At 40.1% G+C, this 26,462-nt stretch overlaps 14 protein-coding genes across 14 annotated transcripts; all 14 read right to left on the reverse strand.

Moving 5' to 3' along the window:
- Nucleotides 1-137: 137 nt before the first annotated feature.
- TM35_000252200 (uncharacterized protein) lies at nucleotides 138-665 on the reverse strand (the record flags this gene model as incomplete). The annotated part of the gene is made up of 1 exon (XM_029027811.1): nucleotides 138-665. One exon carries the CDS (start codon nucleotides 663-665, stop codon nucleotides 138-140), a length of 528 nt encoding a protein of 175 aa, XP_028880990.1.
- Nucleotides 666-1,514: 849 nt separating this feature from the next.
- Nucleotides 1,515-2,555, reverse strand: TM35_000252210 (uncharacterized protein; the record flags this gene model as incomplete). The annotated part of the gene is made up of 1 exon (XM_029027812.1): nucleotides 1,515-2,555. One exon carries the CDS (start codon nucleotides 2,553-2,555, stop codon nucleotides 1,515-1,517), a length of 1,041 nt encoding a protein of 346 aa, XP_028880991.1.
- A 3,595-nt stretch (nucleotides 2,556-6,150) lies between these two features.
- On the reverse strand, nucleotides 6,151-7,812 carry TM35_000252220 (putative ataxin-2; the record flags this gene model as incomplete). Its single annotated transcript, XM_029027813.1, has 1 exon — nucleotides 6,151-7,812. The coding sequence occupies one exon, from the start codon at nucleotides 7,810-7,812 to the stop codon at nucleotides 6,151-6,153; it is 1,662 nt and encodes a 553-aa protein (XP_028880992.1).
- A 598-nt stretch (nucleotides 7,813-8,410) lies between these two features.
- Nucleotides 8,411-8,971, reverse strand: TM35_000252230 (uncharacterized protein; the record flags this gene model as incomplete). Its single annotated transcript, XM_029027814.1, has 1 exon — nucleotides 8,411-8,971. The coding sequence occupies one exon, from the start codon at nucleotides 8,969-8,971 to the stop codon at nucleotides 8,411-8,413; it is 561 nt and encodes a 186-aa protein (XP_028880993.1).
- Nucleotides 8,972-9,368: 397 nt separating this feature from the next.
- TM35_000252240 (uncharacterized protein) lies at nucleotides 9,369-13,259 on the reverse strand (the record flags this gene model as incomplete). Its single annotated transcript, XM_029027815.1, has 1 exon — nucleotides 9,369-13,259. The coding sequence occupies one exon, from the start codon at nucleotides 13,257-13,259 to the stop codon at nucleotides 9,369-9,371; it is 3,891 nt and encodes a 1,296-aa protein (XP_028880994.1).
- A 603-nt stretch (nucleotides 13,260-13,862) lies between these two features.
- TM35_000252250 (zinc finger family protein) lies at nucleotides 13,863-14,963 on the reverse strand (the record flags this gene model as incomplete). The annotated part of the gene is made up of 1 exon (XM_029027816.1): nucleotides 13,863-14,963. The coding sequence occupies one exon, from the start codon at nucleotides 14,961-14,963 to the stop codon at nucleotides 13,863-13,865; it is 1,101 nt and encodes a 366-aa protein (XP_028880995.1).
- Nucleotides 14,964-15,761: 798 nt separating this feature from the next.
- TM35_000252260 (flagella associated protein) lies at nucleotides 15,762-17,210 on the reverse strand (the record flags this gene model as incomplete). Its single annotated transcript, XM_029027817.1, has 1 exon — nucleotides 15,762-17,210. One exon carries the CDS (start codon nucleotides 17,208-17,210, stop codon nucleotides 15,762-15,764), a length of 1,449 nt encoding a protein of 482 aa, XP_028880996.1.
- A 477-nt stretch (nucleotides 17,211-17,687) lies between these two features.
- On the reverse strand, nucleotides 17,688-18,317 carry TM35_000252270 (uncharacterized protein; the record flags this gene model as incomplete). Its single annotated transcript, XM_029027818.1, has 1 exon — nucleotides 17,688-18,317. The coding sequence occupies one exon, from the start codon at nucleotides 18,315-18,317 to the stop codon at nucleotides 17,688-17,690; it is 630 nt and encodes a 209-aa protein (XP_028880997.1).
- A 498-nt stretch (nucleotides 18,318-18,815) lies between these two features.
- On the reverse strand, nucleotides 18,816-19,847 carry TM35_000252280 (uncharacterized protein; the record flags this gene model as incomplete). Its single annotated transcript, XM_029027819.1, has 1 exon — nucleotides 18,816-19,847. One exon carries the CDS (start codon nucleotides 19,845-19,847, stop codon nucleotides 18,816-18,818), a length of 1,032 nt encoding a protein of 343 aa, XP_028880998.1.
- A 1,111-nt stretch (nucleotides 19,848-20,958) lies between these two features.
- On the reverse strand, nucleotides 20,959-21,618 carry TM35_000252290 (rab1 small GTP-binding protein; the record flags this gene model as incomplete). The annotated part of the gene is made up of 1 exon (XM_029027820.1): nucleotides 20,959-21,618. One exon carries the CDS (start codon nucleotides 21,616-21,618, stop codon nucleotides 20,959-20,961), a length of 660 nt encoding a protein of 219 aa, XP_028880999.1.
- Nucleotides 21,619-22,126: 508 nt separating this feature from the next.
- On the reverse strand, nucleotides 22,127-22,795 carry TM35_000252300 (small GTP-binding protein Rab7; the record flags this gene model as incomplete). Its single annotated transcript, XM_029027821.1, has 1 exon — nucleotides 22,127-22,795. One exon carries the CDS (start codon nucleotides 22,793-22,795, stop codon nucleotides 22,127-22,129), a length of 669 nt encoding a protein of 222 aa, XP_028881000.1.
- Nucleotides 22,796-23,146: 351 nt separating this feature from the next.
- On the reverse strand, nucleotides 23,147-23,563 carry TM35_000252310 (uncharacterized protein; the record flags this gene model as incomplete). Its single annotated transcript, XM_029027822.1, has 1 exon — nucleotides 23,147-23,563. One exon carries the CDS (start codon nucleotides 23,561-23,563, stop codon nucleotides 23,147-23,149), a length of 417 nt encoding a protein of 138 aa, XP_028881001.1.
- A 474-nt stretch (nucleotides 23,564-24,037) lies between these two features.
- On the reverse strand, nucleotides 24,038-25,192 carry TM35_000252320 (putative flagellar protofilament ribbon protein; the record flags this gene model as incomplete). The annotated part of the gene is made up of 1 exon (XM_029027823.1): nucleotides 24,038-25,192. The coding sequence occupies one exon, from the start codon at nucleotides 25,190-25,192 to the stop codon at nucleotides 24,038-24,040; it is 1,155 nt and encodes a 384-aa protein (XP_028881002.1).
- A 407-nt stretch (nucleotides 25,193-25,599) lies between these two features.
- TM35_000252330 (uncharacterized protein) lies at nucleotides 25,600-26,217 on the reverse strand (the record flags this gene model as incomplete). The annotated part of the gene is made up of 1 exon (XM_029027824.1): nucleotides 25,600-26,217. One exon carries the CDS (start codon nucleotides 26,215-26,217, stop codon nucleotides 25,600-25,602), a length of 618 nt encoding a protein of 205 aa, XP_028881003.1.
- Between the last annotated feature and the right edge of the window lie 245 nt (nucleotides 26,218-26,462).

Below are 26,462 nucleotides of genomic sequence, written 5' to 3' on the forward strand. Positions count from 1 at the left end.
TATATATATATATATACACCTCCTTTTTCGAAGTAAGACTCTTTATTAATTTTTTTTTTCTTTTCTTTTGTTTTATTCTTTTCCTTTATTTCTTTTTTCTCTTTGTTTATGGACTGTGATTTGAGTGTGAACGGTGTCTACGGCAGCTGTGTCATACCGTTCGAGCGTCCCTTGATGCCATCCAATATTCCCTTATCAATAAAGGTTACAATGCGTTGTTGGGTGGAGGCGTAATTAAATCCCATAGAAACACAAATAAGAACCTCCGCGACGAGTTCCGCTACGTGTGAGCCGCACTGTGTGTTGGCGAGTTGCCGCTTATCATGGCAGAGATTCACCACCACATCATTCATTCCCATTGAGATGGCCGTCATGATAAGTGTGAGGATGGAAATCATCTCATGTGCATAGTAGAGAGAGAGTTTGGGTTGCATGCGGTACACCAATGCGGAGAGAAGGGTGGCGAGTCCCAACAAAATAAAGGCGATAATACACGCGGCATATCGTGAGAGAACACCGCCGCCCTCCTTTGCAATAGAGACAGCCCAAGTAACAATAAGAATGAGCATCATACAGCAGTTGACAATAATGAAGATGAGGTTCACTCTACTTAATAGCATGGCCTTCATATTGGCCCGGTGGATCTGCTGCACCACCGCCTGCATTTTTGATTTAATGAAATGACTTTCACGGGACGACGGTTAATCAATCAATCAATATATATATATATATATATATATATACTATTTATTTCTATTTATATTAATATGCAGTGATATGAACACGCAGAGAGGATATATAGTTGTTATATACAATCCTCTATACACCTTAGAGAGAAAGAGAATAAAAAAGAAAAGAAAAAGGGAATACAATTCAAACTTTAGTGATAAAAGAAGAGACTTTTTCTTTTAATCGCTATAGACTCTTTTTTGTTTTTTTCTTTTCTTTTCTCTCTCTTTTCTATTTCCTTCCTTTTATTTTATTCTTTTTTGGTGAGGGGGGGGGGTGTACACACCTTTGCTTGAAAAACCTATACGTAAGCAAATTCAAATAAGAGAGAGAAAGAGAGAACCAACACAGCAAGAAAAAAGAATAAATATAAAAAAAAAATAGAATACAAAGAGTATAAGTCTGACTGCCAGTATATCACATCAGGTAATATTATTTACAGTTATGAGAAGAGACTTACTTGTAAGATAATACCCAATACGCATATCTACTCTCATCTCTCTGAGTCTCGGGGGAAAATACCATTAATAAACCCATTAAGCCCAAAAAATAAATAAAATAAATAAGTAAATAAATAAATAAATTGGTAACCCTCATTTTTTTCTCTCTGTTCTGTAATGTACACAAAGACACGATTTCATATATATATATAAAGGACACTACACCACCCAATCTTCCTCTTTCTCTTCCATACAAAGAAAGAAAAACAAAAAAGGTGAGAAAAAAAAAATAAATAAATAAAAATAAAAATATCAATAACAAAAAAAAAACCAAAAACGGATAGTCTATGGTGTGCATGAAAGTAAACGTCTAACGCCTGCCTGTTTGTGCTGTTCAAATGCTTGGCGTAGTTCCTTGTATTCCTCGAGGGAAAGATCATCCGGGCCAAATCGTGTTGGCACAGAATGTATATAATCAACAAGATACACATCTGGAGGTGGTGGGAACACAGACATCTCACTTTTTCCTGAACCATCATTATTAAAAGTATTATTATTATTATTATTATTATTATTATTATTATTATTATTATTATTATTATTATTATTATTATTATTAATACTATTAATAATAGTATTAGTATTAGTAGTAGTAAGAAGGGAGTAAGAAGGCCGTAGGACTTCCATCAGTTGTTGTTGTTCGGCGAAAGGAAGTTTAGGATACGTCATCAACACATCACAGCGGAGTATGTGTGGAATATTATTCAACTCACTAACGAGATATTGTGAGAGTGCCTCCAACACATCATTTACTTCTTCACATGAGAGAAATTCCCCAAATGTGTCTAGCACAGGGGCAAGAATAAACATTGGGTGTCGTCGCTGCCAGAGAGAAATATTGTACAACCGTCGATAACGAATTCCCACTGTTGAGATGTACATTGATCCTTCTTTATGATCTTTTCTTTTTATTCCTTTTCCTCTTCCTGTTATTATCTTAATCCACTCTCCCATAAGACTGCGCAGGATGCGAAGAAGAGATGCACCTCGCGTGAGTGTTGGAAGCGGCCACTGCAGTAATCGACAGAAAAATATTTCCGCCGCCGTGTCGCCCACAAGAGACGATTGTTGTTTTGTTCGCATTTCCCCCGCAACGTCCAACAACTGCTGAAGGGCCGTGTAATTATTTCCGCAGGGACTCTTATCGTGATTGCTGTTTATATGATGAAGGGCAATAGACCGCAGGGCCCATGGGGAAACACTATTATTATTATTATTATTATTATTATTATTATTATTATTATTGGCTGAGAGATTCAACAATGATGACGAGGGCGGTTTGTGTGGAATGATGTTCTTTTCTTCTCCTGACGCTTCACACATCATCTTTAGCAAAGCGTATAAAGTAAACTCTTCTTTCTCTCTTCAAGAGACCTGTTGCCGTTCTATTGAGAAGGAAGTGAATGAAATGCAAAAAAGAAAAAGAAAAGGGTTCAAACTTGAGATGCGCATATTGCTTATGATAAAAAAAAAAAAGGAATAAACAAACAAATACGTAAACAAACAATCAAAAAGAAAAACAAACAAACAAACGGAAAAATAAAAACAGACACACGTACAGGACGCAGAGAACTCATGTCTACAGGAATAAAACTAACACTCATCATTAATATATATATATATATATATATATATATATATAAAAGGAATTTACAAACTTTGATATAGCAGCAGAAGCACCTTCTTCTTCTTCTTCCATTTACTTAAGAAGAGAGAATCAATCATCCAATTCAAGTACAAAGGCCGGAGCCGACAAACCAAATTGACATCTGCAGGGAACGTACGGTGGTGTTGGGCACTCATCATCATTTTCCTCCTCTTCCTCTTCTTCATCCTGTTGACAACCTCCCATTGATATCATCCCTAGAGTACTTTTGCACGGAATATCACTAGACATCATGTGGAGATGCGGCCCCTCCGCCTCTTCCGCCTCAGGAGCGAAGGGATTGTGCAGCTGCAATATCGTTTCAGTCATTAAATACTTTTTTGTTTCTCTTCTTCTTTTCTCCCTTTTTTTTAAAAAAAAAAAAATTAATTATTATTTAATTCTTTTTTTTTTTTCTTTTAATTCTTTTTTTACGTGAAGGAGTGGGGGGTGAAGTTAATCACAATGTGTGTATTTCCCATGAGAAAAGAGAGAAAAAAAGAAAAGAGAGAGAAAATAAAATAGGTGATGAGGAAGGATGACGTTAAAATTCAATTTTCTTTTTTATTTTTTTTTTCTCTCTTTTTGCCGCAGCCAAACGCCCCCCAAAACAACAGTAATGAAAGAAAACAAAAATAAAAGAAAAAAAAAAAAAACAGAAGGAGATTTACGGGAAGTGAAAAAAAAAGAAAAAAAATCTGAAGGGAAAGTACTGGTGCTCTTGCTGCTTTCACCATCTCATTATCGCCTTTCCCCCTCAACACTATTTCGCATTTCCTTCCCTTTTCCTACGAACAGAAGTACATACTCATTCTTTCAATTTCTTTCTCCTTTTCTCTTTTTTTTTCTTTCCTTCCTTTTCCTTTTCTTTTTCTTTTTTTTTAAAAAATGTTCACGTCTTTTTTTTTCTGTTTTCTTTCGTTTTGTTTGTTTGTTTGTTTGCCCTCCCGCTCCTTCCATTTCTATCAACGGTGCCTAATGTATTTTTCTTCTCTCGACAGTGGAAGTCAATTGATCTAAAAATAATGATAGGAGGAACGATCAAGTCTTCCCCCCATTGTAAACAGAAAAAGAGGAACACCAACAAAGTTGCATTTGACTTTACAGCATCGCTCTCTTCTTTCTTCATCCGTTTTTTTTTTTTTTTGTTTTTTCTCTCCTTTTCACTCCACCACTCCCTCCTCTTTCTCCTTCCCCCCCTCAAAATAAATAAATAAACACACACACACACAAACACTTCCTTCGTTTAATATAAAGTGAAAAAGTGGATGGATGAATCAATCTAAGCACTTTTCTTGTTTTTGTATGTTCTGACACCTTTCTTTCTTTCTTTCTTTCTTTATTCTTCTTCTTTCCTTCCGCGGCAATCTTTTCTCTCTTTCTTTCCACACTCATATTTGCTTTCTTTAGTGGTTCGTAGAGACACAATAAATACACTCACACTCAACAAATTACCTACATGCACGCTCTAACCTCTCCCCTCCCATTTCATATTCATATTCATATATATATATATATATATATATATGAATTTCTTCTATTAATCGATCATCTTTGAACACGAGCCTCACGGAGAGAGAGAGAAAAAAAAAGCGGCAAAATAACAAAAAAAAAAAAAAAACGATCAACCACAGCATAAAGTAAAAAGTTAGAGATAAGCATGTGCAAGAGAGCCATCAACATGTAAATAAAAACTCTGTTCCTAAAAAAAAAGAAGAAAGGTTGAAAATAAAGAAGAAACTAAGCTATCATCAAAAGACGGTTCATAGTATCATATTTATACTCTTTTCATTCATCTTGCATGCTCCTAACCCTTTTTTTCTTATCTTCCCTCTCTCTTTTTACTGCATTTACTCATTCTAATATTTTTTTTCGTTGCTTTGATTCCTTCCTTTCTTCTTTCCTATTCGTTGCTTTTTTTTTTTTATTGTAATTAACCTGGTCGTATAGCAAATACGTTTTTGCATGTATCAGCAACAACTTCTTGTTCTTCTTCTTACGTTTTTCTTTCCCTAATTATATTTCATTTGATTAAACCATCACAGCTATTACACAATGCAGACAGCAGCTAACGTAAGTAAAAACAAAGAAACGAGCAAACGGAAAGATAAGTATATATATATACAGTTACCCACCGAGAACAAGGGAATAGCAACGAAAAGAAGTAAAAAAAGGAAACAAGTTTAAAAAAGAAAAAAAAAAAGAAAAAAAAAATATGGGAGAAAAGAAACGATCCATCACGCACTTATTTGTGCAGTAGGGAAAAGAGTTCTTTCTTTCTTCTTTCTTTATAAAGAAAAACACAAGAGAATGATGAGTAAAAACACAACTGAACACATCTGATGCTATTGATGTCCATGTGTGCATGTCTATGCTTTGCGTCATTTATATATATATATATATATATATATATAAAGACAGAGGCACATACACAACTCGATACATACAGAAATATAGACAAGGATAATTTTCCCTACAGAAAGAAAGTAGTAATGGAGTAAATTAGAGAAACAGAAACAGAGAGACTGAGAGACAAGATTCACCTTATCTGAAAACAATAAAATTGTTTCTGATTTATTACCTTCGCATACACCTCCGCTTTTTCTTCTTTTGGTTTTTTTGTTAATTTTTTTTTTTTACTTCGTCGACTATTCGCTCTTCTTCATTTTTCTAGGCGCAGAATTGTTGTTCTTTCCTATTTTTTTTTTTTCATTTGAAGGTTGGATGCCACAGTTCTTTTCTTCCCCACACCCCCTGGTTGCTTTTTTTTTGTGTTTGCTCCATTTTTTTTTTTCATTTTTGCTTTAGCATTCCACTTCCAAAGACACACATACACACATACATACAAGTACACAACTACAGAAAAAGAGAGAGAGAGAGAGAGAGAAACGACGGAACACACCTGAGAATAAACAAATAAACAAACTGTACGAGGACTCCTAAGTTCTTTACTCATCTACAATTTTTTATTTCCTTTTCTCTATCTATCTATCTATCTATCTCTCTCTCTCTCTTTCTTCTCCGTTTACTCGGCTTCATGGTGTTACTGTTTCCTACAAATATGTACGCATATATATACTTTTCTGTGAGAATTAGTAATGTATGTGTGCATATATGTGTGTCTGCGCAGGGCACTTTACTTCATTTTTTTTTTTTTTTTTTAGTATTCCTTTCCACACCCCACATCCCTGACTCTTCTCGCTTTTTTCACGGTACTCCCCTCCTCTGACGACTTCACCCTCCCTTTCATTTCGCCTTCGACGTACATTTCCATGTTTACTTTCCGCCGCGTTTCTTTGATGCGACAGTAACTCCGCCACCGCCGCCTGATTCCGCGCCGCCGTCCACGTCGCCCCGCTGCACCGCCGCAGCCCCGCGGCCGCGCTGCAACTTTGTTGTTGGACGCACTTCGGCTGCGGGGGGCGGGGCGCTCTCAACGGCGGGGAGCGGCGGTGGGGCAACGGCGGTGTTTGTGCTCACCGGCTGCTGCGGCTCTGGGCGTGGGGCAACGTTGTTTTTCTGCGGCCGCATTTGATTGCGCATGGAAGGTGTGGGGCCGCCTCTTGAGGGGCCGTAGTCCTGCATAGGCGGGGTGTGGTGCTGTGGAGGGACGTAATTACCAAATCCATGAAATTGTTGTTGTTGCTGTGCTTGATGGTGTTGGTGGTGTTGATGGTGTTGCTGGTGGAATTGCTGGGCGTGCATGTGGTGCATTGGCATTTGTGGATTTGGATTCATCCTCGTCCCAGCGTTCTGGTAGCTTCTATGGTGTGGGGGCACAGGCGGCTGTTGACCCATGAACATTGGTTGTGCAGGCCCCGCGCCTGGAGCAGCCATCGTTTCGTAGCTATGCTGCGAGTAAGAGGAATCATCCTGATCGTAGTACGTGGATGCACCTCCTGGCCAATTTGAGGGAGAGGTGAAGCACAAGTCATTGTTAGAAACAGCATTTGCCAAGGCTGTAAGGAAATCCACTGCAGGAACGGTAGCGGAACCACCAGGTTTCATAGGTGTATAAGGTGTTGCTGCTGGGTTAAATCCAGGAGATCTTGGATGATTATCATGAGGCAAGGAAAGTTTCTCCTCCTCAGCTCTCTTATGACGCATGGCGTTTTCCTCCGCAAGAGATGCGGCTCCCGCTCCAGTGGCGGTTGCTGCATTTACGGCTGGAGCCACTGCAGCTGCGGCTGCTTGAGGAGGTGGTGGTGGTGCTTGTTGCATCTCATTACCTCTCTTTCCTCTTGGTCCGGTAGGAGGAGCATAGGCAGTCTTTTCCTCTTTCTGAGGACGTTGTACATCAGAGTAAAGAGTTCCTTCATCTCGTCCTTCATCATCCTTTAAGAACTCTTCACGTTCCATGCGATGTGCAATACCTCGTGTGGTTGAAACTTCAATTTCACGAGCCACACGATCAGCATGGGCACGTTGTTCCTCTGTGATTTTGCTGTGGTCCAAGCGAGTTGTATAGAGTTCCTCCTTGTAGGTGGTCTTCACCCCAAAGGCCTTCTCATTCACCTCAAACTGATCCCATGATCCAGTCGGAAGTGTATCATTATCCAGCAACTCATTAGCGCCATCATCGGCCCAATCAAACTTGTTCATGGAAAGATCACCATGGCGTTCATCCACTCTTCCAGGTGCCTCTGTACGAATTTTCACGTTCTGCGCTTCCACCATTACTATGTCCCTATATGGGATAATTGTGTCCTTTTCGAACTCCACACACGAAGGGTCAAGCGGTTTATGCTTTGCGGAGGAAACATATCGAGTGCAGCAGAGCATAATAGATGAGTCTCCTTCCCCATCCACATCTGAGCGAGACATAAATAATCCCTCCACACATGTACCATCAACCAAGCGAACCTGAACCACATGACCGACCAGGTTCAGGTAAAGGTACTGCAAACGATCGGCATTACTGCTATATGATGCCTCCATCTGGACGACTATGCGTTGTTTCCTTCTTCTTTACTTTTTTTTTTGAAGGTTTTTTTTTCCTTTTTTTTCTTCGCTTTGGATGTTATCTTATTTTCCTCGCTTTTTTTTTTTTTTCTTTCCTGTTCGTCTACACCTCTGTGACCACAAGTGACCCTATATGTGTATTCGTTTTTTTTTTTTCTTTTAAGTGAGTTTCGTGTCAGTTGCCTGGTATTCACAGCACGAGAAACCAACAACTTCCTTTCTATTATTTTTTTTTTCGTTATAGTTTGTTTGAAGGTCAGATATATATATATATGTATAGACAAGAGTGTAGGTCAAAAAAAAAAGTTAAAGAAAAATAAAATAAAATAAATAAATAAAATATATTTATGTGATAGATCTTACATGACACCACTAAAGGCTTACAACATGCGTTAAATGAAGCAATAACAGAGAAGAAAAAAAGAAAAAAAAAACGAGAGAAAGCAAATGTACAAACTTCTCAAGGTATCACATCATTTCGTTTATTCTTTTTCTTTTTCTTGTTGTCCTACAGTTTTTTTTTTTTTCTTCATTCTTCCTCTGCATCCTCTGTATGTGTATGTATCGACTCTCCCTACAAGAACTTATCCAATGTCATTGCCTTTTTGTCCACGTACTGCAGTGGTGGATAGGGCAATGTGTTTGTAGCGCCAAAGAGGACGTGTTGCAGTGCCTCGCGGTCGTATACTTTACTGCGGATGTTACTATAATCCTGCCGTGCTGGGTCTGTCATCATTGGCACATCTGTGTAGAGCTCCGGCACCACGCGCTGCTGCTCCGCCGGTGCGTGTCGGAAGGGGACCTCCACCACCTCCCAATCGCGTTGTTTCCACCGCTTCCGCAGTGTCTGCTGCGCACACCACACATCCACGTTGAACTGCACGGTGCGTGGATCCTTCTTAAAGCGGCGGCCGCGTGTTTTTTGGTTGACGGGGCCGATTTCGCGCAGATACGCCGTGCGCCCCCCGAGGCGATTGGCGTCGTGCAGTGGAATTGTGTTGAATGAGTGGCGGCTGCGGTGTTGGAAGGGGCCGTGATCGAAGACGCCGGTGGAGACCGCCGCGGTGGACTGCCGCAACGCGACGGCGGGGAATTCACCCACCGGCCGCACACAACGGCTGCAGACACGCCGCATGAGGTCTCAGTCGCCTCGCTGAGAAGATATCCTTCCTACAATAGAAATAAGTAAATAGGGGGAATGTAGGCACATCGTGTGTGTGTGGTAAGAAAAAGAAAAGAAAAAGGGAGAAAAAGATTAAGAGAGTGTGTGTATTAAGGGATATCATTCAAAAAAAAAAAAGAGGGAAGACTACAACTATTTCTTCTTGCACGCATTCATCCATTTAGAGTGGAATATTATAAGAGACTTAAGGGTCTTTCATTATTACCAAAGCAATATTTTTCTATGTTTATTAATAGTATGTCAATCACATACGCTTATATATAATATATATTTTTTTTTTACAACGTATATGTTATAAGCACAATATTACACAAAAAGGAATTTTTTTTTCTATTTTTTATTTTATTTATTACCATTTTGCGACATCTTCCAATACTTTAACGAGTGACGTAGTAAGCGTTAAGAACTTACATTCGTCTTCAGAGCAAATGTCCGTTGGCAAGATATCATCCATTTCTTTCTGCATATTAACAAGTTTCTGCATTAATCCTTTTGATCCTGAGGCTTTTCCAGTGGGTAACAAACGCACCAACACTCGCATGACCCGAATACCTATCATCAACGACATACGACACTTCCACTCATGTGCGCATCGCGACTTCCAGGTAGCAAGGGCACGAGTCAACAATGCACTTGAAGAATTATTTGTTTCCTGAGAATTATTAAGCGCCACCACTAGTTGTGCGATACACCCACGCACAAGTGCCATCACCTGATGAGCCTTCAGGTTCTTTTTAGCCTCCAACAACGACAAGGAGACAAGTGCCATCTGGAATAAATACTCCAGTGGGTGAACTATGGATTCCAACGCTTCTGGCATACCTATAGTATTATTATTATTATTATTATTATTATTATTATTATTATTATTATTATTATTATTATTATTATTATTATTAGTAGTAGTAGTAGTAGTAGTAGTAGTATTAGTAGTATCAGTAGTAGTTTGTGAGATGGAAATGGTTGCCCACTGTGAGGTAATTTCCTCTGCTCTGTGCTGCAAGGCGGCATGATGGGTTGCACATGTGCAGATTCGCAGTACTTCCCAATCCAATGCGGTATCGTTGCTGGAAAGATCACCCGCCTTTCGCAGCATCGAATAAATATGCCGCCCCTTCGCCACATCCGCCTGTTGGCCACTGCAGGCAATATGTCCAATCAAGCGAGAGGCGTACACGCGGAGAGCGGCAGCGAGACGGGCATTCGCTTCAGAGTTTGTGAAGTGATCCACAGCGTGACGGTAGAAGGCCTCTTCTTCTGGAGATAATACTCGCATCTCACCAAATGCTAGTGGTTGTTGTACAGTCATTCGCAATTCCAAAGACGCGAGATGTGACTTGAGAGAAGCCATACGAATGTACACATCCCCAAGCGCATGTTGGACATCTTTTATTGTAACTGTCCCTGATGGAGTGCTGCAACCACCGAATACATCATCGGCTGCTGCTTGTTGTATGGCTTTGAAAAGTGACTGCGCGCGATGTAAAGATTCAAGTGCTTTTGTGTAACGGTCTGTAAGAAGATGATGATGTCCAACATGATAATATACTTGAGCCATCTTTAATAACAATCGTTTGGACTCAAGTCCTACTTTAGTAAGGAATCGAAGTGCTGTGAAGGAAAGTGAAACAGGGTCATGTGTAATAGAAGATAACCACGTCAGTATAGTTTCACCATCACTAGAGGTTTCTCCTCCTCCTCTTCCTCCTGCTGTAGGAGCAGCAACAGTAATACTGTGATCAACGTTTTCAGCATTGCGTCTATCTTCACGAGATTTTATGCGTTTACTAAGTTCAACTAGTACATTTGCTGTAAAAGGTGTACGATCACTCATGACAAGGAGAACAACATCTGCATAAAGTTCCCATGATGCTCTTGTAAGTGGTGTTATATCAATTATTTCTGTTTTTGTATCAATTAAAGCTCTCTCATATTCTTTCTTATCCATACCTGTACACATTATTAGTGTGGGATCATCCTTTAATATTTGATTCATCTGTTCTAATCGCAACAAACCTTCCACAACCACTTGCAATAAGTCCTTTGCGATAAGACTATGAATATGCATATTACTACCACGATTCTTTTCAGCTCGTAGTCGTAGATAAACACGTCGTTCTGAAGAAAACTGTTCAATTGTTCGGGCAATACAAACACATAAAGCAGCACTACAAGGAAGTAAACATTTTAAAAAAGTTCGCCGTGTTTGAATTCGTAGAGTTTCATCATATATTGCTTCCTGTAAACGCATTTCAAAACGTCCACATGCTAAAAAAGCCTCTCGGTAAACCGCTGGTAATTGAATAATTCCACCTTGTTCTTCAAGTTCTGCCTTTCTACCATTTATCAAAGACCGAATAAGAGTAGGTAGAGATTTTACAATCTCACAAATATGTTGAGAGGCTTCCTCCATTCGTGTTTTTTGTTGAAAATACAAAGCAAAACTACGTAATAAAAGAGAAAGCGCATCCGGGGCTTTCTTTTCAGAGTCTTTTAAATGCATACCCATTCGAAAACACATAGTGGCCAAACCCCAATTTAGTCGTTCATTCTCCGTTCCATTATTTTCTTCCTCTTTCCCCTGATCTGTACCTGTTTCTTCCATATTGGTATTATCTATTCCATTCGTATGCTTTGCGGTATCTGTTGAAGATGGATCGGTGATAAAATCACCTTCTGTTTTACTATCTCCAGGAAGAAATTTCTCATAATGTTCATCTTTCGAACACTCATAAATTTCAAGATCACCAGTTGTATAATTTCGAAGTACGGCATAAGTTACTCCATCCTTTGTACACTGTGCTACTAACCATTGAAGTACATTTGTTGTAAAATTCATAGATGCTGTTGCCATACTTCCCTCTACAAGACCAAGCATTTCTTGTGCTTTTTTAACTTCATATCGTTGAATAACACCCTTATTGTGTAGATAGATTCCAACTTGTGGCACATTAGCAAGTGTGGCATCAAACCAACAATTTAACGCCTCACGTTGTGCTTCCTGTGGTGTCATGGCAACAGAAACGTCTTTTAATTTCAATACATATTCTGTATTATCTCTGTGATCCAGTACAATGGGAGTGTCAATACCGACTAACACATCCATAGAACCAATTTCCCAACGGAATATATGTGAATAACGACTTAACATTCGTGTTTCTTTTGAAAGGGCTCCAGAACCCACACGATGCATGGGTAATGCAACAACACCATTTTCAGCGGGATTCACATTATTACTATCTTTTACAGAGAATGAGGCATCATGAATACGGTATAGTGCTTTCCCCAAAAGTGCTTTCTCTCGCATATCTTTTACACGTGTACGAAATTGTCGCTCACTATGGGAGTCAATTAGCAGAGTCGGTCCAACACGTCTAACTTCTAGTGATAATGGTTTCGTTTCCCCATATGTGGATTCAAACACACTTCGCAATGCCTCACCTGTTGATAACACCAATACATTATCATCAGCACCTCTCCATTCCCTCACAGCACAGGCAAGCATGGATCGTTTAGCCGTATTTTCATCTCTCTCAAATCCAGGAGCATGTTGATGAACATTATATGTGTTATCAGGGAGTAAATAATTCCATGTCGGTTCATCTAAATCAGTTCCTGTTGGTATTGGTCTAATCATTGGAAGCGGTGGAACACCCTCAACACGTCGCACATGAATACTTTTAGTTAGATTACTTTGCATCATAGCTTTAAAGGGTATGGAAGACCTTAAAGGTTGACTATCATCATCATTCACCACGACCAGTGACTGTTCTTCCTTATTATATAAAACTGAAGGTGATTCTTCCAAGTCTTTCTCTGTATCTACAGGTTCTCCACGTGAAGGTAGTAACTCAGAAGGTATAGTACGGAAGAAAAAATCAAATTCCCACTTCCCAATTAATACAGGTTTTTTCGTACTATTTTTATTAATTACCTTTAACGAACTACATTGCTCATTATGGTTATCACTACTACTGCTGTTACCACTATTACTACTACTACTATTACTGCTAAAACTACCACTAGACTGAATTAGTTTATTGTCACGCTCCTCTGCCAGACGTCGTCGTTCTTCATTCTTACGTCTTTCATTGAATTTCTTGACTGCCTGCCTATGTAATGCACGTCTTGATGGTCTTGAAGAACTATTGTCCACATTGTTCTTAACGTCTTCTGAACGGTTTCTTTCTTCTACGCATTGTACGTCTTTTTCACAAGTTGTAGAAAGAGTTTTTGGCATAACTAGGATTGAATGCTGAATATTTAAATTATAAGAAAGAAAAAAAAAGGAAAAAAAAAAAAGAAACCCTTGCGAAATACAGTCTAATCTACAGTATATCGGACTACATAGAATCAATATATATTCGTAGATAATAATAAAAACACACATCATATAGCTTCACTTAAGTCAATGAATATATATATATATAAGGTGTATGGCACATAACCAAACAAAGAAATAAGACAACTTCAAACAAACAAACAAACAAAAAAAACACATGAAGTGAAAAACACATAAGCAAAAAACAAAGCCGAATAAAATAAAAAAAAAAAAAAACGCCCTACATATTGAACCTCAACATCACTGATCCAGAACAAAATAAAAGGTTTATTTGTTTCCCTTTTTTGATACATTATTTACTGTATTATGTATTTGCTCTGTCTCTTTCATACCCCTTTCATCTTTCTTTTGATCGTTATGATAAAGGGGGAAAAAGGGAGGAGAAAGAAAGAGTGTTTTTTTTTTTTTTTTTTTTAGGTACTCTTTTTTTTTCCCTCTCTTTTTCGTTAATGCTGTTCTTTTTTTCTTTTCTTTGTGTGCGTGTGTGTGTGTGTGTTCCCCCTACGCTGTCATGTGGCGTGCGATTGCCGAACGACACACCGGGCAACGGTTATTTGGCTGCAGTAACAACACCGCAACACAATCATGACATAAACACATATGCCGGCAGGGAAGCAGAATGGTGTCTTTTGGGTTTGTGAGGCAAATAACACAGAGACCCGCCTCCTCGGCCTCGGCCTCATCCATTTCATCACTAATATCATCACAGGCACCAAGATCAAAGACATCATCGAGTTCGTATACTTCGGTGCCTCGCTGCAGTAACTGCCGGGCCACCTTCGCCTCATATACCGGCCGATCGGCGTTATTGCCGTTCTCATCTCGCAGAAAAGATGTTAACGCCGTCCGTTCCAGTGCCGCGTCGGGAAAATCAAGAAAAGTATACTGTACTATTCGCATTGTGTGAACTCCAATGTTAGTCGCAACACTAGGGGATGGTGTAGTGGAGTGGGATGAGGTAGACTGCATATGATCCACCAATGTTTCTCTCTCCGACAGATTCTCATACACATCTTCCTGTGAGGAGGTAGTGGTAGTTTCTGTTTCTACAGTCACCTCATACATAAGTTCTATAACAATAGGTGCATACGTGAGACGTTTTGCCCCACTCTCATCTGCAGACATCGCAGTGTGAGAGAGTTTCTCCAAGTGCAACACCTCACTCACTTCTATTTCTTCTTCAAAGTCCTCTGGATGTACGACCTCGTAAACACAAAATGGATTTTGACTCTTCTTTGACTGCATTAATTGAACCCCCTCACCTGGAACATACTCAATATCTACACCTGCAAGCACACGTAGCATCTTCCCTGGTTTTATCATACCAAGTGAAAAACTCAGCAAAAAACCAAAGTTTTTATTCCCTGGATTTACTTGTTTTAATTTGAACGATTGTCTAGATGGAACCGCCACCTGTAGCTGCACAGTTTCTGCACGTTGTACAGACTCGTTATCATCAGGCTGTTCCGTCTCTACATCAAATATAAGAGGACCACGTGCAGGAGGATCTCTAATGTATCTAATGGATGGCCCACCAACCACAAGAAAAAAAGACCTTGGTGCTGTCGTCTGTTGCACCGGAGCGGGATGTCGATTACCCATTTTTTTTTTTTTTGCTTTTTTTCTTCTATACTTCTTCTCTCTTTGCCCGATAAATAAATAACTCTTTCGTTTCCTCAAAACCTATTTTATTTTTTTTATTATTATCTTCGTGTACTCCAGCAGAATATCACTGACACACTCCTTCAAGGAAATGTTTCCTGCTGCCATCAATTGTAAAGTTAATAAAATGAAAATAAAGGAGAGAAACAAGAAAAGTGGGGAAAAAAAAACAGAAAAAATATATATGTATATATATATAACTCACAAAAAACAATAAAGAAAAAAAATATATAATAACAATAATAATAATAATAAGAATTCAACATCTTTCTAAAAACTGCAAAATACTCCTCCTCAGCTTCGCTTTATACTTTCTTTTTGTCCGTTTTCTCTCATTTTTTTCAACCTTCTCAATTAAGGGATAGGTTGACACCAAGGTACCTCAATGAGAGGAGTGCACAGACACACATAAACACCAAGAAGAAAGAGATAAATGAAAAAAAAAAAAAAACAATTCAAATCACAACGGGAAAGGTACATCAACTGTTGATACATTGAGTTACCCTCATACGCCCGTTCGATGAGGGAACAAAACACGCTTACTTGCACCTAAGAGAAGTAAGAGAGATAGATATATATATAATAATAAAAATAATAATAAAAACCTACAACAAAAGAATGAGAGAAAAAGTGACAACAAGAGAAGAGAATGAGAAATCAATGATATTTATTTTCTCTATCTATGAAGCGAAGTGAAAGAAAGCTACAAGAGTAGAGACTCTAAAGAGTCTTTTACAATTAGGCGACTCCTCTTCTCTTTACCTTTTTCAATAATGCCTTTGAGTACTCCTCCGGTACACCAAGTTCTTGCAGTTCCCGCAGTTTCCTCTGTCGTATTGCCTCAATGGCAGCCTCATGTTCTCGTATTTGCATCATTGCGTGATGTCCCTCAGCCACGTACTCTTGTCTCTCGCGACGGCGACGCTCCTCCACTTCCATAATTTGTTGAAGGACCGCCAATGAGTTTTCTTCTTGTTGTTGTCGGGCTTTTGCTTTTCTCTCCCGCTCCTGTTCGAGGGCGAGTTTCTGCACAGCGACAATGTGTTCCATTTCTTCAATCTCTTGACGGCGCTGTTCCTCCTTTATGCGTTTGCGCTCCTCCATTTGTTGTTCCCGCGCACGTGCAAGATCATCCAACACGGCACGTTCATGTTCTTTACGTTCCTTTTCTTTACGCTTCATCTCCCGCGCATACGCCTCTTGGGCCCGTCGAGCACGTATCTCATCAAGCTGTGCCTGCTTATCCTGCACACGCTGTTGTTGTGCCCGCAGTCTGGCTACCTCTCGCTCCTTCTCGTCCCGAATACGTTGCTGTTCCTCAGCCAACAGACGCTCACGCTCCTGTTTCTGCTTAACGTACTCCATTACACGTTTGTCTTCCTCTAACTCCAGTTCCTGTTGACGTTTTTTCAATTGAATCTGTTCGGCGTTCGCCAGAGCAGCGTCTTCCATGAGGCGTCGGGCTGCTTCTTGTCGACGTAATTTTTCCGCCGCCTCTTCTTCACGCAAACGTTCAATATGACGCACCATTGCCTCCTGCTCCTGTTGCTGTACCTCTAGTTTCCGTATACGGTCCATCTCACGATCCTCTAGCTGTGCTTTTATTACAGCTATATTCTTCTTACATCCTTCTTTTTGGTGACGTTCACGTTCTTCGTATATGTGTTGGGCTTTATTAGCCTCTAATACCATCATTTCATCCATTTGTCGCTCATATTCTTTTTCTTCTTCTTTACGACGTTTTTTCTCCATCATCTGCGCATCACGAACGGCGATACACTTTACTTCTGTCACAATATTGTTCATAGCTTTTACATCTTCAAATTCCTCATCAATAAGGGCCTTTGCACGATCCAAGTGAAGACGTCGTTGTTGTTCTTCTTCAATATCCTCAAGCGATTTATCGCCACCACCGTGTAAACGTCGTTCATCATCAAATTCCTGCATACGTCGTTTACGCTCTTCAGCCGCTTCAGTACGACTCCGTACTGTACTCTTTATGAGTGTCGTCATAATATTCTTACCGGCGATCATATCACGAATAATATCCAATTCCGTGCGTGTAAGAATTGTGGAGTCACGTGGGGCATTACGCGCATTGAGTTCCTTGCGGAGATCCCCATCCGTCTGTCCGGCCTTTCTAGGAGGGAAGACACCGGCCGCATTTCGGGTCATCATGGCTGCCATTGCTCTGATGTGCTTTTTCTCTTTTTTGTTTTCACCCTTTTTTTCTTTTTTCTTTTTCGTCCTAGGTGCCGCACCTGTTTCTTTATTCCGATTAAGGAGTAGAGTGCAAAGAAAGTAAAGTAATAAAGTAAGAAGAAAAGAAGAAAAAAAAAAAATTAAGGGGATAAAAAAAAAAAAACAGTAAAAAAGTCAATAAATCCTTGTAAAAAAAGATATATGAGAAACAACAGCTCGCCTGCAAGCAGAAAAAGAAGCAAGAAAAAAAAAAAGAGAGAACGAAAAGGTAACTGATGAACCATCAACTGGAGGATAAGAGAATCCAAATAAGAAAAAAACAACAACAATAGGATGGTCAAAAGAAAGGGGAAAGTAATTTTTTTTTTCTCTTTTTTTTTTCACTCGTTAAATGATCAACTATTCCAGACTAATGTTCTTGTCTACATCTTTAAACATATCATATGATGCCAGCAAATAGTTTTAATGTTCAGGTACTCCCTTTCGAAGTAATTTCACGTGTTCTGGAACGAGTCGTTCGGCGCTACGAGCTGCTTCCACTGGGGTTGGACGCTCTAGTAGATTCATTAGAGCATGCAGTAAATCTTGGCGCCTAAGTTCTTCTTGCATCATTTCTAAAAGTGTTGGATGTTCATCACCTTCATCCTTAGATTCTGATCTCTGCCTTTCTTCTTCTCGTTGTTGTTGTTGTTGTTTTCGATGGCGCCGTGAAGATGGTGTTCGGGAGCCTCCGGTACTTTTTGTGCTTGGGAGAGCAGACCCTTGACTCAGATTATGTTGAGTCGCCAAACTATTCATCATGGCATTCAATATATTATTAACATGCATTTGTTTTTCCATAAACTCTAACTGTGCCTCCAGCTGCACGATACGATCTTGATAGTGTGCACAGGCATAACAGGGTGATCCGTCTCTACTACAGCCGGTCCCATCAAAGGCTTTATTTCGTCTGCTGGTGTCCATCAGGGAAGTGATGTAGAGCGGCGGTGTGTTCTCCCCGGCGTTGACGCCAACATCCCGCACCGCCACCTGCACAACTTCCCCCACACCGCCGCCCTTTTCCACTACTTTATACCGCCGCCGCCAGACCATTATATATATATATATATATATATATAACACACACGATAACTTCTCTCAACCGTAACGCCCATGTTGTAGAGAGAATGGTGGGGAAAAAAGGAAAAAAGAATAGGTGAAGAGGAGGATTGGATTGGATTGGAAAAGAGAAGAAAAAGAAGAAGAGAAAAAAAAAAGAAATTTTCAAGTCAAACCCAGTAAATGAAGCAGTAGTCAATATAGTAGTAGTAGTCGAGAAAAAAGAAAAAACAAGTACCAGGTACCAAAGAACTAGAAAATGCAAACAAGAAAAAAAAAAAAAAAACAGAGAGGGAAAAACAACAGAAAGGGAAAAAGAATCTATCGTTGAACAGACTAGAGAGGAAAAGATAATCACTAAGAGTATACCCAAGAAACGTCAGAAAATATTACATATTCTACTCTCAGTTACTCTTTTCTTCATACGTCCCCATATACTGAAAAAAAAAGAGAATAACAACAATTGAAATGAAGAAAGCTGAACAACCCCCCTTACGACTTTGAACTCGCCTGGAGCAAAATATTATGAAGGCTCACCATAGAGACGATCTTCGTACGACAGAAAGGGCATGTCAAAACGTCTCCACGTGTTGGACGTAACTTGTTACTACATTCCTCACAGCAACAAGTATGATAACATGGAAGAAATGTTACTGTTGAACTGGCATCAAGACAAAGAAAACAAACGCCTTCATCTTCTCCAGTACTTATTTTGGTTGAGCGTGGAGTTAAGTACACCTCGGCATTTTCTCTGTTCCTAGTTGGAGACACTGCACGTGAGGTTGCAGCTGCGGTGGTAGTATTCACTGTAGTATCCACCACCTCTCTTGTTGCTGAGGTTCCAGCTGCAACATTGCTACCGGCGTTGTTTCTGTTATTATTACTACTACTACTATTATTATTATTATTATTATTATTATTATTATTATTATTATTATCACTTCTATTGTTGTGGTTATTTCGATTAATGTCATGATCGTGAGAATGTGTGTTATCATTTAGAAGTGCCACAGACTCCTCCGTGAGACTTGGTCGACTCTCTCGTATTCTCTGGCGCACGCGAAGTCCCAAGAGAATTAATGAAGCGATGAGTGCCGCCCCACACAACGCGGCTCCCACAGCCGTGATAACTTCAAAGTAATACATATTTTCATCCGTCTGTTTCTTCATCATATCACAGGACTGAATCACACTGTTCCCAGGGCACTCCGCGTATGGGGCCTGACACGTTAATGAACTGATGCAGAAGTAACACCAATTCTTTACTTCACATTTTTTACAGTCCCCATCTCCAGTAGGGCACAAGTCACTGCATGTGGAATTCCAATCGTCAAGAATGGCTTTACTGGTACACTTTGAATGTATGGAATTTGAACCTCGTCTGGGAAGACATTGACGACCCACAGGCAACTCGCAACACCACGCACACTCGGGCATATCAAGACATTCCGATTCATAATAAATGGGTTCACTGGTACACCTACTAGCATACACACTTATGGTACCTGACCATTGAAAGACCATAAAGAATAATATTACTGCAAACCACATCCTTTACTACAGAAATAATAATAAAAAAAAAAAGAAAAATAAAAAAACAGTTTGTACTTCCTTTGAAGTGACTCGTACTGCCCCTGTTGCAGATATTTATCCTATCAAGTCTTATACTTTCTCTTTTGTTTGACAACAACAACTAAATAATAATAAAAAAACCCGAGTTTTTATACAGCTATCTACTTGTTTTAGGAAAGCAATGAAAAACAAGAGAGAATAACAAATAGAAGAACCATTATGTGCAAATGAAGACACAAAAGAGTTTTTTAGTAAACGAACGAAAAACAAGACATCGACAATAGCACAATTCACAGCAAGTCACAACACACACAGAGAGAGAGAGAGAAAGCAAAAAAAAAGAAGAGATCGACAATATATATATACGGTGTCTCTTACAATTGAGCAACTGTAGACCGATCCAGATAATATTTAAACTTTTTTCTTTTCTTTTCGCATGTCTTTCCTTTCCTTTTCTTTTCTTTCGGTTTTCCTCAATGAGGGGTGTACAGAACACTGACCGTGCTAGCAGTCGTAGCGATGGGGAAGGGGGAGGCAAGAAAGGAATCATAATAAAAGAAAAAAAAAAAAAAAACAAACGAAAAACACTGGTAGAAAGCATCATAAGAAAATCTAGCGGCGTTAAGGGTTTTAAGGGGAGAATAACAAAAACAGCACAGTGAATTATCTCCATAATAATAAAAAGAAAAAAAAAAGGTGGTGGGAAAGGGAAATGGGAGATATACAGAGACGGTACACAACGGTTCTACTGGATAAGGCACCATCTCACTACTCCCATTCCCTTTACCATTCCTACATATCGTCTACTTAAACATTGTTCTCCTTTATTTTTTTTTCTCCCCTTTTTTTTTTATTCATTTTCTTCTACCACGCCGATGACGTCTGTGTTGAGCCTCTCATCCTTCTTTTTGTTTCGCTTTGAGATGGATAAATAATAATAATAATAATAATAATAATAATAATAATAATAATAATAATAATAATAAAACAACACGCATCGTTCCCTTTTTTTTTTTCTTTTCTTTTCCTCTACTGGGTGTGAACTTGTTTTGTGGTGTGCCTATTAGCAGCAACCACCCCCACCCGATGAACCTTTCTTTCCTCCTTGGCCGTCTAACTTCACGCTTTCTGCCCTTCCTGCGTTTTTACCACCTCCTGGCATAGCCTTTCCGTTTCGTTCCTTCATATCAATAAAGATCTCCTTTGTGATTTCCTGAAATGCCAACTGCACATTTTCTTTTTCTTTTGCGCTTGTCTCAATATACGACATACTGTGCTGCTGTGCCCACGCATTTGCCTCCTCCTTTGTCACTTGTCGGGCATTTCGGGCCTCATCCGATTTACATCCAATTAACAAACACGGAATGCCAGGAAGTGCCTGTTGTCGCACACGCTCCATCCACTGATCTAGATGGAGAAATGAGGGGCGATGGGTGAGATCAAAACATAACATAACACCATTGGCACCACGGTAAAAAGCGGTGGCAACAGATTGAAACCGCTCTTGTCCGGCAGTATCCCATATCTGCAGACGAACACGTTTGTCCATATAGTTCATCTGATGCATGCGAAAATCAATGGCAATGGTAGATGCATAGTCTTTGTAAAATACATCTTCAGAAAGACGGACGGTTAGTGATGACTTTCCAACTCCACTGTCACCAATAACGATGATCTTGAATATGTAGTCACAGTCACCTCCAGGTGTTACTGCGGTTGTCATGATATATGTATATATATATGTATATATATGTATATATATATTCACTTGTTGATGTTCTTTTTTCTTACTGATTTTGTTGTAGGTTGTGGATTGATTCCTTGCAATTGGTACCAAGGTGTAAGTGTCAAAGACACGAAATATAACTTGACACACTAAACTTAAAGAAATTCACAAAAAATAAAACAAGAAAAAACAAAGAGGAGATTCATAATGATTTATACAGAACGTATACGTAAGAGAAAAAAAATAAAAAGAGATTGAAGTGAAAAGGAAATATATATATATATATATATATATATATATATATAGCCGTTCCCAATTCCCGCAAGGAGAAAAGTGATACAGGTCTTCAAGAAAAAAAAAGGTATAACAAAAAGAAGATAAGACATGAAAGAAAGAAAAATAAATACATTTTTCTTTTTCTTTGTTTGGGTGGTGATGGTGGAAAATATAGAGAGGGTAGGGTAGGGTAGGGGGGGGGGAGGGGAGAGTTCTTCTTGTATAAAACTCAAAAGATGCTACAACATGTTTTTTTCCTATCACCTTCTTGTTGAAATGGTCTCCTATTACGACCTCCTCCTATTGTATTCCGGTTGCCCTCCACTGCTAAGGATGTATTTTGCGAAACATAAGTTGCCAATTGCTGGAAGGCCTCAGAAATATTTGTGTTGTCCTTTGCACTTGTTTCCAGATAACACAGACAGTTGTGACTTCGCGCCCACGCGTCTCCTTCGCTCTTCTCCACTTGCCGCTGACTTCCCAACGCAATGCCGCCGTCCTGCGCGTCGCTGCGGTGCACAAGATCGAGTTTGCAGCCGACGAGAATGAGCGGCGGGGTCTCTAAGCAGTTCGATACGAGTCGGTCGTACCACGCGTCGAGGTTCTCAAAGGAGACGCGGTTGGTGAGATCAAAGCAGAGCAGCACGCCGTTGCAGTTGCGGTAGAAGGCAGTGGTGAGGGTGACAAAGCGGTCTTGGCCAGATGTGTCCCATATCTGCAGTCGCACAGAGCGTGCGGGTTTTTCTAGTGTCGTGCAGTGACAGTACTTGAAGTCCACACCAATGGTGGGAACAATGTCGTCGTAAAAGGAGCCATCGCAGTACCGTGATGTCACGTTGCTTTTCCCTACCCCAACATCACCAATTACTATTATCTTGTATGCGAGCTCTTCCGACATGAAGAGCAAGTTCTCTTTCAACTACTGTTTTCTTTTTCTCTTTCTTTTTTCTTCCTTCTGAGAAGCTTCACCAAAAGAAATAGGAAAAAAAATATATATATCAAAGACAGAAAGGGGGTAGAAGAGAATTAAGAAAGGGATAGGGGGAGGGGGAAAAAGAAAAGAAGCAGATACTCCCGTATACACACACGGAATGAGGGAAATGGAGATCTGTAGAAAGAGATAAATAGAGAGAAAGCAAAGATATAGTGCACATAAATATTGCACAAGGAGAAAGAGGGGAGAACAGAAGTAACTCCATCTATGATATGATCATAGAAAAAAAAAAAAAAAAAACATTCTGTCCCTCTATTATCTATACCATGTTGGATGCAACTCCTCCAGTTGTTCACGTAGAGAATATACACGTGGTGCCTTATATGGTGGTTCCCGTACCACCAATAGAACGTAATATCCAACTCCAGCAGCCAAAGCGAGAATCAAAACAAGCATCGCTACAATACGAACAGGGAGAAAATAATCCACTAGCGCAATATCCATACGAAGGGGCTGTTCCCTATTATATGATGTTGGTGGCATTGGTGGAGGCACAGGACCGTGTGGGGCTGAAATAATACAACCGTATACAATAAAAGGTAACGAAAGAGAAACCGCGCCAATCACAATAGCCAGTCGGGGGAGCATATAAGAGCCTACAAGGGTCATAACAATCCCAAAAACTGTGACAAACAGAATCGCAAAGGTTCCATCGCCTATACCTAATATCATTTTTTTTTTTTTGTTTGTTCGTTCTCCTTTATATATATATGTGTAGTAAAAACCAAAATAATAATAAGAATCCTGAGAGATACGGAGTTTCTTTTTTTTTTTTTTTAGAATGGAAGAGCAAAAACAAAAGACGAAGGAAAAAAAAAGAATCCACAAAAGTTGTAATGGTCAAAACATAGGTAAAATGGAATACATCAGAAAAATCATTTCAATTTAAAATATGGAAGAAGGAGGTAGAAATGGATGTAGTGTGAAACATATACATGACACAAGAACAAATGGAGAAAAAGAAAAAAAAAAGAGAAATATCACCTACACAAGCGCAGAGCAACTACATGTGGTGACAGAAGAAAAACAGTAAAATAGAAAACTTGTAGTCCTCCCACATCTATCCTATTTGATATCATAAATGCATATCAAGTCTCTATAAGATGCGGGAAAGTTTCTAATTACATCACTTCTTTTTTTTTTTTTTTACATGCAACGATCCCAATACTTAAAGTAGTCTTCATCTACTGCATTTGTGTACAACTCATCTAGATTCTTCCGACGGACTTCTGCCGCTTCTTTTTGTTTCTTACGTTCAGCATGAAGAGCCTCACGCTCTGCACGACGTTCCCGTTCTCTCTGTCTCTCCAGAGCATTCGCCATGCGCAGTTGTAAATTTTCCTGTTGCGCCCACTGTTTTTCCTCTTCCACTTCCAAAAGACGTCTACGCCGCATGGCTTCACGCTGTGCTGCCTGTTCTTGCAAAAGTTTTTCCTTCTCAGCGGCTGTCATTCCTTTGTACCGCTCGGATTTTACTTTTGCGCCTAGGTTGCTCACCATAGTCTCAGTTTCATTAAGGAAGTCACCCTCCAGGTGGAAACGAATCTCTTCAAGGGCCTTTCGAGTTTCCTCTTCTTTATCTCGGATAGCCTCACGACGTTTTTGCTCTGCTAGAGCCTTATTAAACTCTGCCTGATTTTTTTGTATTAATCGTCGTTGCTCAGCAATACCTTGTTCTACCTCATAAATACGGTGATTGACCTCCTCATTACGTTCATCAAAGGCTCGATTCGCCTCCTGTTCCATCCATTTTTTGGCAAGTTTCTCTTCCACTTGCTGTTGTGCCCAATCTCGCTGCTGACGTTGTTGAAGACTGCGACGGTCCTTGTAGTCCAAATCTTCTCCTTCAAACTTCTGCATGGATGAAACACCAGTGCGAGGATCATCATCCCCTACACGAGCAGGTAGTTCCTTTGCTTTCCATCTGGGATCATTTAAATCCCACTCCCGACGCATCTCTTTCTTCTGAAATGTCTCACGGTAATCTTGTAATTCCTTTTCACGTGACACCCGAATTTCCTGCACCTCTTTCTGTAATGCCTGAGCATGACGATCCATCAATAATGCCTGGCGATCAAAGAAATCATTCCGTTCTTGTTCAAGTCGTCGCAAAGCTTCCTTTTCACGAACCTGATCATCTAAGGCCTGTTTATCTATACCCATATGTCGCACCTTCGGGTCCTTAAGGCGCTCTGCCCGTTGCATCATAAATAAAGTTTTCTTTGATGATACGTCTAATGTTCCCGTCGGCATTGTTCCGGTCGGTACGACATCGCTGGCATTACGTACCTCAGAATTCATGTTGCTGTAGACACACTTCCCCTTTTTTTTTGTTTTTGTTACTTACTTTGCTTCTTTGGTTTCTTTTTGGTTGTTTACTGTATTCCTTTGCTGTCGGATATTGTTTCTTTTTTTATATATTTTTGCTTCTGTTCTTCTAACTAGGTGTGTGTACGAGTGTATTCTTCTTCTTTAAAGAAAACAGAAAATATAAAATAAGAGGGAAAAAAGAGTCCAGAAATGAAATCGGAATTTTATCAAATTAAAAAAATAATAACAATAATAATAATAATAACAATAATAACGATAAAGAAGAATTTGAGCTTGGACGCATGTGATGATGACATGACTTGTGTGACCCCTCTCCACCACTATCACTACCCCCACCCACCCTTATCTATTTCCACTGGGTGACGCTTGAAATATATCTAAACCACAGGTTTAAATGTGAGCAACGGTGACGGTGCTGAGCACTTAAAGCAGAATTTCCTGACATTTCTGTTTACCCCTTTACACTTTGGACATGTCCAGAGTGTCACTTCTTTTCCTGGAAGCGGCGGCGGTGCTGGTTTGGGCTGCTGACACTTGTGGCAAACGACACTGCCGCGGAAGTTCATCTGCCCGCACGGACATGCCCAGTCGTGTGGGTCCTCGCCGGGGAGTGATGGACGCCGGACGCCTGGCGGGAGTGGCGGGGCGGGGGCGCCGCACTTAAAACACTCCCGCTTCGATTTGTAGTTGAGTTCGCCGCACTGGCAGAGCCAATCGCCCTCCGCCGGCTCGCGGTGCCGTGAGCGGCGGCCTTTGATGCGGCGGGCCAGTCGCACCCGCGTCGGCCCGCCGTACCCCCGCCGCCCCCACAAGTAAGAGGAGGAGAAGAAGGGAGAAATGGAGGAGGGAGCGGTAAGAGAAAAAGAAGAGGAGGAGGATGAAACGGCGGCGGCTTCTCCAGCGGGGGCGGGGGCGGCAGTCGTGAGGCGGCGGAATGCCGCAGGACCCGCGAGAACCGCCAGACGGCCTTGCAGTCGTGGAACCCCACCAAACATTCTTTAGATAAATAGAGATAAAGAGATAAAGAGAGAGAGAGAGAAATAAATAAATAAATAAACAGAGGTGGAGAAGAAGTTGTTCCATCAATTACGGAGTGATCCGAGTTATGGATGCAGGTACAAGCAATCACAGAATGACAGAATCGCAAACTCACACACACAGACACACAAACACTGTGAGAAAAAGAAAAAGAAAAAGAAAAAAAAAAGGTCTATAAAAGAAAAAAAAGAAGAATAAAACA

Source organism: Trypanosoma theileri, assembly GCF_002087225.1.
Source record: "Trypanosoma theileri isolate Edinburgh chromosome Unknown TM35_Tth_25_V1, whole genome shotgun sequence".
Taxonomy (NCBI): Eukaryota; Euglenozoa; class Kinetoplastea; order Trypanosomatida; family Trypanosomatidae; genus Trypanosoma; species Trypanosoma theileri.